General features: G+C 49.5%; 1 protein-coding gene across 3 annotated transcripts in view; it reads left to right on the forward strand.

Annotated features, from left to right (window-relative positions):
* The first annotated feature begins 313 nt into the window (after positions 1-313).
* Positions 314-13,175, forward strand: part of TEKT4 (tektin 4) — an 83,006-nt gene continuing 70,144 nt past the window's right edge. Inside the window, exon 1 of one of the 3 annotated variants that reach the window (XM_063958329.1) lies at positions 314-933. In XM_063958329.1, coding sequence (XP_063814399.1) covers positions 403-933 — 531 coding nt within the window. In that variant the 5' untranslated portion in view covers positions 314-402. Of the gene's footprint in view, positions 954-13,175 lie in introns of all 3 variants that reach the window. The other 2 variants (XM_063958328.1, XM_063958330.1) reach the window with 2 other exon arrangements.

Consider the following 13,175-nt stretch of genomic DNA (forward strand, 5'->3'; position numbering starts at 1 on the left):
CATGGATGCGCCAGCCTGTGACTTTTGCGAGGCGTACCACGCCAGCTACAGGCTACTCTGTAGTTATATCTCCCATAAATGAGAACATGACAGTGTACAGAAAGATCATTGTGCTGCTGGGGAACATTGCATCATAAGAACCAGGAGATATTTGCATATTCATGAGCAGCCCGCTACCTTCATTACATACTCATGCGCAGATTACTCCATATATTACATATTCATGAGCAGTCTTTTCCCACTATAATAACACATTGATGGGAACGCCCATTGCGCTCTATGATTGGCTCCTTGGCTGACGCGGCATGTATCCAGGCAACGATCCCTTAGCAACGGGACGCGGCGCCTGATGCTAGTGTACGCGGTCGCCATAGTAACGGAGGCCCGCAGACAGCCGTCGCCATGTCCGCTCAGGTGCTCGTGTCCCGCCCGCTGCACCCGCAGAGCATCCCCGTGCAATGCCTCCCGTCCCGCACCGTGCAGCCGGCCCACAACACCGGACAGAGCTCGTCCTCAGGCCTGGCCACCTCCGGCTTCCGCACCGCCAAGTACCTGCTGGAGGAATGGCGGCAGGGCGCCGACTCGTCCGGCTACCAGGCGGCCGCCGATCGGGGCGGCTCGGAGTCGCTGCGCGGGGAGTCCAAGCAGCTGGCGGCCGAGTGCGAGGCCAGGACCCGGCGCAGCCAGGCGGACGCCACCAAGCAGCTGGGCCAGAGGCTGCTGGACATCCACTTCTGGCAGTCCGAGCTGGGCCGGGAGATCCGGGACGTGACGGCCGAGACCGAGCTGCTGCTGCAGCAGAAGCAGCGCCTGGAACGGGGCTTGGACGCCACCGAGATCCCGCTCAGCATCGCCAGCGATAACCTCCAGTGCCGAGAGCGTAGGGCGGCCGGGGAGCTAGTCAGGGACGGGCCCGAGGAGGAGCTGCTGAGGGTGAGATACAACATAGCATGGTCCGTGTTTTCTAAGCACTGTCTCTGTCATAGATATAGATCTATCTATCTATCTATCTATCTATCTATCTATCTATCTATCTATCTATCTCTATCTTTATCATGATCTCTTGCACTGTTCCTGTCGTTAGAGATATAGATAGATATATTTTTTTATTTATTTATTTGGAAAGAAATCTGTCACTCCACTTACTATTAATAGTTTTGCCCAGGTGAACTCTGCAAAAGCAAACTTACATCCATGGAACTGAACAGTGGCACTCAGTGTCTTTCCATGTGGTACAACCACGAAACGTTGACTTTGAATATGTGACAACTTTTCAAATAGAATTTGTACCACATGGAAAGACACTGTCCAATTTAGTCAGAACTCGCGGTCCACAACTAGGCACGGCACTCCAAGATTTGGTAAGGCGTATTTATGTAAAGCAAATCAAGTATACATCAAATTACAACGCCCAGATGCATGTTAGATGCAGCATTTCGGAACCTCGCAGGGCTCCTTCATCAGGGTGTTGGTAACACTTTGTGCATGTTACCAACACCCTGATGAAGGAGCCCTGCGAGGTTCCGAAATGCCGCATCTAACATGCATCTGGGCGTTGTAATATGATGTATACTTGATTTGCTTTACATAAATACACCTTACCAAATCCTGGAGTGCCGTGCCTAGCAGTGACGTGTGGTGGGTGCCTAGTTATGGACCGCGAGTTCTGACTAAATTGGACGACTAATTGCATGCAGCAAAGGCACCCAGGTACTGTGCCATCAAGATTGAGTACCAGCTTGTTAGGATTATTTATATTTCTCTGACGTCCTAGTGGATGCTGGGAACTCCGTAAGGACCATGGGAATAGACGGGCTCCGCAGGAGACTGGGCACTCTAAAAGAAAGATTAGGTACTATCTGGTGTGCACTGGCTCCTCCCTCTATGCCCCTCCTCCAGACCTCAGTTAGAATCTGTGCCCGGCCAGAGCTGGGTGCTCCTAGTGAGCTCTCCTGAGCTTGCTAGAAAGAAAGTATTTGTTAGGTTTTTTGTTTTCAGTGAGATCTGCTGGCAACAGACTCTCTGCTACGAGGGACTGAGGGGAGAGAAGCAAACCTACCTGCGTGCAGCTAGCTTGTGCTTCTTAGGCTACTGGACACCATTAGCTCCAGAGGGTTCGAACACAGGGCCTGACCTCGATCGTCCGTTCCCGGAGCCGCGCCGCCGTCCCCCTTGCAGAGCCAGAAGACAGAAGAGAAGGAGATGAAATCGGCGGCTGAAGACTCCGGTCTTCATTAAGGTAGCGCACAGCACTGCAGCTGTGCGCCTTTGCTCCCACTGCACACCACACACTCCGGTCACTGTAGGGTGCAGGGCGCTGGGGGGCGCCCTGGGCAGCAATAAAATACCTTTTGGCATAAAAATACACATAATACAGTCTGTGACTGTATATGTGTAAAACCCCTGCCATTTTTCAGTCAGAAACTGCAGGGAGAAGCCTGCCGCTGAGGGGGTGGGGCCTTCTTCCTCAGCACACCAGCGCCATTTTTCCTTCACAGTTCCGCTGGAAGCAGCTCCCCAGGCTCTCCCCTGCAGTATTCCTGATACAAGAAGGGTAAAAAAGAGAGGGGGGGCACATAAATTTAGGCGCAAATAATATATATTAAGCAGCTATTGGGAAAAATCACTCATTATAGTGTAAATCCCTGTGTTATATAGCGCTGTGGTGTGTGCTGGCATACTCTCTCTCTGTCTCCCCAAAGGACTTTGTGGGGTCCTGTCCTCAGTCAGAGCATTCCCTGTGTGTGTGCGGTGTGTCGGTACGGCTGTGTCGACATGTTTGATGAGGAGGGTTACGTGGAGGCGGAGCAAGGGCAGATAAGTGTGGTGTCGCCCCCGACGGGGCCGACACCGGATTGGATGGATATGTGGAAGGTCTTAACAGACAGTGTCAACTCCTTACATAAAAGGTTCGATGACGCAGCAGCCTTGGGACAGCCGGGATCTCAACCCGCGCCTGCCCAGGCGTCTCAGAGGCCATCAGGGGCTCATAAACGCCCGCTAGCTCAGATGGTAGACACAGATGTCGACACGGAGTCTGACTCCAGTGTAGATGAGGATGAGACAAATGCACAGTCTACTAAAGCCATCCGATGCATGATTACTGCAATGAAAAATGTATTGCACATTTCTGATATTATGGGGAGAAAAAGCAGTCAGTGACTTTTCCCCCATCTGATGAATTAAATGAATTGTGTGAGGAAGCGTGGAGTTCCCCCGATAAGAAACTAGTGATTTCTAAGAGGTTACTGATGGCGTACCCTTTCCCGCCAATGGATAGGTTACGTTGGGAAACATCCCAATCACCCCTACCCCACAAGCTCGCTGCCTAGGTGTCATTCTTGACTCTGAACTGTCCTTTGTTACCCACATTCAATCTGTCTCAAGATCATGTTACATGCATCTAAGAAACATATCCAAAATACGCCCTTATCTTACACAAGACACAGCAAAAACTCTAATCCATGCTCTCATTATCTCCCGCATTGATTATTGTAATAGTCTCCTGACCGGTCTTCCCAAACATAAGCTCTCACCACTACAATCCATTTTGAATGCAGCTGCGAGGCTAATCTTCCTTGCCAGGCGTTCATCGTCTGCAGATCCGCTCTGTCAGTCCCTCCATTGGTTACCGGTATTCTACCGTATTAAATATAAAATACTTTTACTCACATACAAGGCCATTAACCAAACTGCACCAACATACATCTCTTCACTCATCTCAAAATATCTCCCTACCCGACCTCTCCGCTCTGCACAAGACCTACGTCTCTCATCCACACGCATTACTTGTTCACACTCAAAATTACAGGACTTTATCCGGGCTTCACCCACTCTGTGGAATGCCCTCCCACGCACAGTAAGATTCTCCTCTAGTCTCCAAACCTTTAAATGTTCCCTGAAAACTCACCTCTTCAGACAAGCCTATCAAATTCCAGACCCACCCACATAACCTTCAGTGCTTCCCTATCTAATTACATCCTCTGTAGAGTATTCATAACATCACTTATCATGTCTTTCTTTAGTCTCACACCCTCCTGACACTTGGATAACTTTGTGGGGTATCATCATACAACCCATTAAGAACCTAGCAATCTGGTGGACCATTATGCAATAGGTAGCATCAATCCTTGTGTATCTATGCCTATTTCCCTATAGACTGTAAGCTTGCGAGCAGGGCCTTCCTACCTCTCTGTCTGTTTTTACCCAGTTTTGTTCTATTACTGTTGTTCCAATTGTAAAGCGCAACGGAATATGCTGCGCTATATAAGAAAGTGTTAATAAATAAATAAAATAATAAAATCCCCTAGGGTGGACAAGACGCTCACATGCTTATCGAAAAAGATGGCACTGCCGTCTCAGGATACGGCCGCCTTAAAGGAGCCTGCGGATAGAAAGCTGGAAGCTATCCTGAAGTCTGTGTATACACACTCAGGTACTATACTGAGACCTGCTATTGCTTCAGCATGGATGTGTAGTGCTGCAGCCGCATGGTCTGATACCCTGTCAGACAAAATTGATTCCCTCGACAGGGATACTATTTTGCTAACCATAGAACATATAAAAGACGTCGTCTTATATATGCGGGATGCACAGAGGGACATTTGCCGGCTGGCATCTAGAATTAATGCAATGTCCATTTCTGCCAGGAGAGTATTATGGACTCGGCAGTGGACAGGTGATGCTGATTCTAAAAGACACATGGAGGTTTTGCCTTATAAGGGTGAGGAATTGTTTGGGGACGGTCTCTCGGACCTCGTATCCACGGCAACAGCCGGGAAGTCAACTTTTTTACCTCAGGTTCCCTCACAGCCTAAGAAAGCACCGTATTATCATGTACAGTCCTTTCGGCCTCAGAAAGGCAAGCGGATCAGAGGTGCATCCTTTCTGCCCAGAGGCAGGGGTAGAGGAAAGAAGCTGCACCAGGCAGCCAGTTCCCAGGAACAAAAATCCTCCCCCGCTTCCTCTAAGTCCACCGCATGACGCTGGGGCTCCACAGGCGGAGCCGTTCGCGGTGGGGGCGCGTCTCCGAAACTTCAGCAACCAGTGGGTTCGCTCACAAGTGGATCTCTGGGCTGTACAAATTGTATCTCGGGGATACAAGCTGGAGTTCGAGGCGACTCCCCCTCGCCGTTACCTCAAATCAGCCTTGCCAGCTGCTCCCAGGGAAAGGGAGGTAGTACTGGCGGCAATTCACAAGCTGTACCTCCAGCAGGTGATAATCAAGGTTCCCCTCCTTCAACAGGGACGGGGTTACTATTCCACAATGTTTGTGGTACCGAAACCAGACGGTTCGGTGAGACCCATTCTGAATTTAAAATCCTTGAACACTTATATAAGGAAGTTCAAGTTCAAAATGGAATCGCTCAGGGCGGTTATTGCAAGCCTGGAAGAGGGGGATTTTATGGTGTCGCTGGACATCAAGGATGCTTACTTGCATGTCCCCGTTTACCCACCTCACCAGGAGTACCTCAGGTTTGTGGTACAGGATTGTCATTACCAATTCCAGACGCTGCCGTTTGGTCTGTCCACGGCACCGAGAGTATTTACCAAGGTAATGGCCGAAATGATGATACTCCTTCGGAAGAAGGGAGTTATAATTATCCCGTACTTGGACGATCTCCTTATAAAGGCGAGGTCCAGAGAGCAGTTGTTAGTCAGCGTAGCACTTTCTCGGGAAGTGTTGCAACAGCACGGCTGGATTCTGAATATCCCAAAGTCGCAGCTGATTCCTGCGACGCGTCTGCTCTTCCTGGGCATGATTCTGGACACAGAACAGAAGAAGGTGTTTCTCCCGGTGGAGAAGGCCCAGGAATTGTCATCTCTGGTCAGGGACCTCCTGAAACCAAAACAGGTGTCGGTGCATCACTGCACGCGAATCCTGGGAAAGATGGTGGCTTCTTACGAAGCAATTCCCTTCGGCAGGTTCCATGCAAGGATCTTTCAGTGGGATCTGTTAGACAAATGGTCCGGATCGCATCTTCAGATGCATCGGTTGATCACCCTGTCCCCAAGGGCCAGGGTGTCTCTGCTGTGGTGGCTGCAGAGTGCTCATCTTCTCGAGGGCCGCAGATTCGGCATACAGGACTGGGTCCTGGTGACCACGGACGCAAGCCTCCGAGGATGGGGGGCAGTCACTCAGGGAAGGCACTTCCAAGGACAGTGGTCAAGTCAGGAGACTTCACTACACATAAATATCCTGGAACTAAGGGCCATTTACAACGCCCTGAGTCAAGCAGAGCCCCTGCTTCAAAACCAACCAGTGCTGATTCAATCAGACAACATCACGGCGGTCGCCCATGTAAACCGCCAGGGCGGCACAAGAAGCAGGATGGTGATGGCAGAAGCCACAAGAATTCTCCGATGGGCGGAAAATCACGTGCTAGCACTGTCAGCAGTGTTCATTCCGGGAGTGGACAACTGGGAAGCAGACTTCCTCAGCAGGCACGACCTCCACCCGGGAGAGTGGGGACTTCATCCAGAAGTCTTCACGCAGATTGTAAACCGTTGGGAACGGCCACAGGTGGACATGATGGCGTCCTGCCTCAACAAAAAGCTAAAAAGATATTGCGCCAGACGCACTAGTGACACCGTGGGTGTACCAGTCGGTTTATGTGTTCCCTCCTCTTCCTCTCATACCCAAGGTACTGAGGATAGTAAGAAAGAGAAGAGTAAGAACTATACTCATCGTTCCGGATTGGCCAAGACGAACTTGGTACCCAGAACTACAAGAAATGATCTCAGAGGAACCATGGCCTCTGCCTCTCAGACAGGACCTGTTACAGCAGGGGCCCTGTCTGTTCCAAGACTTACCGCGGCTGCGTTTGACGGCATGGCGGTTGAACGCCGGATCCTAACGGAAAAGGGCATTCCAGATGAAGTGATTCCTACGCTGATAAAGGCTAGGAAAGACGTGACAGCACAACATTATCACCGTATATGGCGAAAATATGTTGCTTGGTGTGAGGCCAGGAAGGCCCCTACAGAGGAATTCCAGCTGGGTCGATTCCTGCACTTCCTACAGTCAGGAGTGACTATGGGCCTAAAATTAGGATCCATAAAGGTCCAGTTTTCGGCCCTATCTATTTTCTTTAAAAAAAAACTGGCTTCACTGCCTGAAGTTCAGACGTTTGTTAAGGGAGTGCTGCATATTCAGCCCCCTTTTGTGCCTCCAGTGGCACCTTGGGATCTTAACGTTGTGTTGGATTTCCTGAAATCCCACTGGTTTGAGCCACTTAAGACCGTGGAACTAAAATATCTCACGTGGAAAGTGGTCATGCTATTGGCCTTAGTTTCGGCTAGGCGTGTGTCAGAATTGGCTGCTTTGTCTTGTAAAAGCCCTTATCTGATCTTCCATATGGACAGGGCAGAATTGAGGACTCGTCCCCAATTTCTCCCTAAGGTGGTATCAGCGTTTCATTTGAACCAACCTATTGTGGTGCCTGCGGCTACTCGGGACTTGGAGGACTCCAAGTTACTAGATGTAGTCAGGGTTTTGAAAATCTATGTAGCCAGGACGGCTGGAGTCAGGAAAACTGACTCGCTGTTTATCCTGCATGCACCTAACAAGCTGGGTGCTCCTGCTTCAAAGCAAACTATTGCGCGCTGGATCTGTAACACGATTCAGCAAGCTCATTCTGCGGCAGGATTGCCACATCCTAAATCAGTAAAAGCCCATTCCACGAGGAAAGTGGGCTCATCTTGGGCGGCTGCCCGAGGGGTCTCGGCTTTACAATTTTGCCGAGCTGCAACTTGGTCAGGGGCAAACACGTTTGCTAAATTCTACAAAATTGATACCCTGGCTGAGGAGGACCTTGAGTTCTCTCATTCGGTGCTGCAGAGTCATCCGCACTCTCCCGCCCGTTTGGGAGCTTTGGTATAATCCCCATGGTCCTTACGGAGTTCCCAGCATCCACTAGGACGTCAGAGAAAATAAGATTTTACTCACCGGTAAATCTATTTCTCGTAGTCCGTAGTGGATGCTGGGCGCCCATCCCAAGTGCGGATTGTCTGCAATACTTGTATGTAGTTATTGCCTAACTAAGGGTTATTGTTGAGCCATCTGTTGAGAGGCTCAGTTATATTTCATACTGTTAACTGGGTGTAGTATCACGAGTTATACAGTGTGATTGGTGTGGCTGGTATGAGTCTTACCCGGGATTCAAAATCCTTCCTTATTGTGTCAGCTCGTCCGGGCACAGTATACTAACTGAGGTCTGGAGGAGGGTCATAGTGGGAGGAGCCAGTGCACACCAGATAGTACCTAATCTTTCTTTTAGAGTGCCCAGCCTCCTGCGGAGCCCGCCCCCCCTGCAGTGCACATAGTTTTGCCCATTAAAGATTTTGCTTTTGCGATCCATGCTGAATTAGGCCATTAGTTACTTGATGTTTAGTGTTGAAAAAGTCTGTGTATTATAGGGTTATCACTGAAATGTGAGTGGATAAGATCTACGGAAGTAAAGGGGTTAGGTATGTGTGACCGGCAGTCACGATACAGACGATAGGATCCCGGCTGTCGGATAGCCAGCGCGGGGGGGCAATCGTAATGAAGCCCCTTGCGGGTTCGCTGCGCTTACCACAGGTTCTATTCCCACTCTATGGGTGTTGTGGATACCCACAAGTGGGAACAGTCCAAGTTGGCGGGATTTTCAGATGCCGGGACCCCTGACCGCCAGTCACATAACCCGAAGTAAAGTCTACAGCAAGTGGAGGACCCTATAAAGAGCTTGGGGCACGCTCACATATAAGGGAAAAGATGGAAATAAAATAACAATGAGCAGATCCTGGTAAAAAAACAAAACGGTCATTCATAGTAAAATAAAGCCAGGGGGTTGTCTTAAGGCCCATACACACGGTGAGATTCGGGCTATACCCAGATTCTCACTATGCGACAGGGGCTAGGTCGGCATCGCAAGCGCATAATGAGTGTGCTTGCGATACTATGTGCGATTTTGGCTAAGTGTCAATTTTGACTATCTCTTCTATGAGTTAGTCAAAATTGACTTGCCTGCACAGTCTATCTAGGCTTGCGATGCCGACCGCACGGGACCGCGCATCGGCATCGAATCGGGATCGCAAGGTGACTTTCGCCTTGCGATCTGCACTAACTTTTCTTACGATTCTGACTATATAGTCAAAATCATAAGAAAATATCTCACTGTGTGTACACACCCTTAGTATACAGAACAACAGATACCCAGACATATATTAAAGGACAAGAGTTTGTATTATAATTTTACAATTTACAAGTATAGAATAGTTACATTGCTATGGCACAATAGTTTTAGAACAAATGCAATATGTACAGAGTAAATGACAGAAGAACAGAATATTCACTAAGGGCCGAATTCAGAACTAGGTGTAAATTACACACAAAAAAAAAAGAAGACCCTCGATGCTCTGCAAATGGGGCAAACTTAGAATATGCAGATATTTCAAGTCGGGAGCATGTGCATCCTAGCTTAGGCGATGATTCAGTGCGATCGCTGCAACGGCAGCGATCGCACTCTGAAGGCTTTTGTGGAGTGCGCAGCAGTAAGTCCCAGTGAGATGCTAAAAGCATCTGACTGCTGCGATCGCCTCTGCCTGATTGACAGGCAGAAGCGGTAGCGGGGAGGGTGGGGGCTTGCCAACGACGTTAGAACACCGCTGGTGGAGCGCGGTCCGGACAACGCAGGCATATCTGGAACGTTGCGTAGGCAGGCCGCGGTGGCTGCGTGACGTCACATGCAGCCGCTGCAACCCAGAACGTGGTGGGTAGCCGCCCGCCAGCGCAGCTACGCTGCACAGGCAGGGAGCTACTTAGCAGGTGCTAAAGTATCGCTGCCGTGCGATGCTTTCACACCCGTGCGCGGGGGAAGGGCATAACATGCGGGGCGGACTAGTCCTGTGTTGGACGCCCCCTCACATGTCAGAGAAACTGATCGTTGATGTGCTAAATTTAGCTCTGAATCACCCCCTTAATTCTAAATCTCAGAGTGAAAAAAGAAAATAGGATTTTAATTACTTACCGGTAAATCCTTTTCTCGTAGTCCGTAGAGGATACTGAGGTCCATTTCGTACCATGGGTATAGACGGGTCCACTAGGAGCCATGGGCACTTTAAGAATTTGATAGTGTGGGCTGGCTCCTCCCTCTATGCCCCTCCTACCAGACTCAGTCTAGGAATCTGTGCCCGAGGAGACGGACATGCTTTGAGAGGAGGATAGATAAGGATAGTGGTGAGATTCCGAACCAGCACACACAACAAGAGGAAAGCCAAGCTAACCAAACTTGAAACAGGAACAGCAACAGCTGAACCAACATTACTTAACCAAGTAACAGTGCAGGAAGAACGAAGCATCGGGCAGGCGCCCAGTATCCTCTACGGACTACGAGAAAAGGATTTACCGGTAGGTAATTACAATCTTATTTTCTCTTAAGTCCTACAGGAAACTGAAGGTCCTCATAGGCCACAGTATCTAACTTGTAGAACTTAGCAAACATGTTCGAACCTGACCAAGTAGCTGCTCGGCAGAGCTGTAAAGCCAAGACACCCCAGGCAGCCGCCGAGGAAGAACCCACCGACCTAGTAGAGTGGGCCTGTACAGATTTTGGACATGGCAAACCTGCCGTGGAATAAGCATGCTGGATAGTAAGCCTGATCCAGCGTGCAATGGACTGCTTTGACGCAGGACACCCAATTTTATTGGGATCATAAAGAACAAACAGCGAGTCCGATTTTCTGTGACGAGCTGTTCGCTTGACATACACCTTCAAAGCCCTCACAACATCCAAAGACTTTGAAGTAGCAGAGGTGTCGGTGACAACCGGAACCACAATAGGTTGGTTGATGTGAAACGCAGACACCACTTTAGGAAGAAATTGCTGACAAGTTCTGAGTTCAGCTCTGTCCTCACGGAAAATTAAATAGGGACTTTTGTGAGACAAAGCCCCCAGCTCCGACACACGTCTTGCTGGAGCAAAGGCCACGTAAGATATTTTATGTCCACCTCCTGTAACGGTTCAAACCAGTCCGATTGGAGGAACTGCAGCACCACACTGAGATCCCAAGGTGCCGTGGGAAGCACAAAGGGAGGTTGGATGTGCAGAACACCTTTCAAGAATGTCTGGACCTCAGGGAGAGAAGCCAATTGTTTCTGAAAGAAAATGGACAAGGCCGAAATCTGTACTTTTATGGAGCCCAGACGCAGGCCCACATCCACACCTGACTTCAGAAAAAGCAGGAAACGTTGCAGATGAAATTCCACCGCAGAATAATTTCTGCTCTCACACCAAGAGACGTATTTCTTTCAAATACGATGGTAATGCTTAGACGTTACTCCCTTTCTGGCTTGGATCATAGTCGGGATAACCTTGTTAGGGATCCTTCTCTTGGCTAGAATCAGCCGTTCAACTTTCATGCCGTCAAACGTAGCCGCGGTAAATCCTGTAGACGAACAGGCCCTGTTGCAGAAGATCCTTGCGAAGAGGTAGAGGCCACAGATCTTTGAGGAGCATCTCCCGAAGGTCCGCGTACCAGGCCCTTCTTGGCCAGTCCGGAGCAATGAGTATTGTTTGAACCTTTCCCTTTTTATTCGCTTAAGAATTCTTGGGATCAGAGGAAGTGGAGGAAACACGTACACCATCTGATAGACCCATGGAGTGGTCAGAGCATCTACCGCCACTGCCTGTGGGTCTCTCGACCTGGAACAATACCGCCTGAGCTTCTTGTTGAGACGAGAGGCCATCATGTCGATCTGTGGATATCCCAATCGACGTGTCAAGCACCTGAACACTTCCGGGTGAAGGCCCCACTCCCCCGGGTGCAAGTCGTGTCTGCTGAGGAAGTCTGCTTCCCAGTTGTCTACTCCTGGAATGAATACCGCTGACAACACCACAGCATTTCTTTCTGCCCAGAGGAGAATTCTTGACACCTCTGACATTGCTGCTCTGCTTTTCGTTCCGCCCTGTCGGTTTATGTACGTTACTGCCGTCACATTGTCTGACTGGACCTGAATGGCCCGATCTTGAAGATGTGAGGCCTGCAGAAGGGCATTGTATATGGCCCTGAGTTCCAGAATGTTGATTGGAAGGATGACTTCCTGACTTGACCATCTTCCTTGAAACTGCACCCCCTGAGTGACTGCTCCCCAACCCCTGAGGCTTGCATCTGTGATTAGCAGAATCCAGTTCTGAATTCCGAACCTCCGACCCTCGACGAGGTGAGAAGTCTGTAGCCACCACAGAAGGGAGATCCTGGCTTTTGGCGACAGACAGATCCTCTGGTGCACGTGACGATACGATCCGCACCATTTGTCCAACAGGTCGAGCTGGAAGGGTCTTGCGTGAAACCTTCCATATTGAAGTGCCTCGTAAGAGGCCACCATTTTCCCCAGAAGGCGAATGCAAAGATGCACCAATATCCGGGTTGGCTTCAGGACATCCAGAACCATTGACTGGATTACCAATGCCTTTTCCAACGGAAGGAACATTTTCTGCAAATCCGTGTCCAGTGTCATTCCCAGGAATCGAAGCCTCTGTGTTGGCTCTAGGTGAGATTTCAGAAGGTTCAGAATTCACCAGTGATCCTGGAGGAGTTTGAGAGACCAATGCTGTCCAGCAACCTTTCCCTGGACGGTGCTTTTATCAGGAGATCGTTCAGGTACGGAATTATGTTCACTCACTGTTTGCGGAGTAGAAACACCTTGGTGAACACCCTCAGTGCCATGGAGAGACCAAATGGCAGGGCCTGGAACTGGTAGTGACAGTCCTGCAGTGCAAACCGTAGATAAGCATGATGAGGCGGCCAGATCGAAATGTGAAGGTACGCATCCTTGATATCCAGAGACACTAGGAATTTCCCCTCCTCCAGACCTGAGATCACAGCTCTCAGAGACTCCATTTTGAATTGGAACACTCATAAGTACGGGTTCAATGACTTGAGGTTCAAAATTGGTCTTACCGAACCGTCCAATTTTGGTACTACAAACAAGTTGGAATAATACCCCTTGTTGTGCAGATGAGGTGGAACTGGAACAATGACTTGAGTCTGTACCAGCTTTTGGATATCATGCTGTGAAGTTATACTTGCCTCTTGTGAAACTGGTAAGCCTGATTTGAAGAATCTGTGAGGTGGGAGCTCTTGGAACTCCAGTCTGTAGCCATGGGAAATAAGAATTATCCCACTCCGGTTCA

This window comes from Pseudophryne corroboree, chromosome 3 (genome assembly GCF_028390025.1).
Source record: "Pseudophryne corroboree isolate aPseCor3 chromosome 3, aPseCor3.hap2, whole genome shotgun sequence".
NCBI lineage: Eukaryota > Metazoa > Chordata > Amphibia > Anura > Myobatrachidae > Pseudophryne > Pseudophryne corroboree.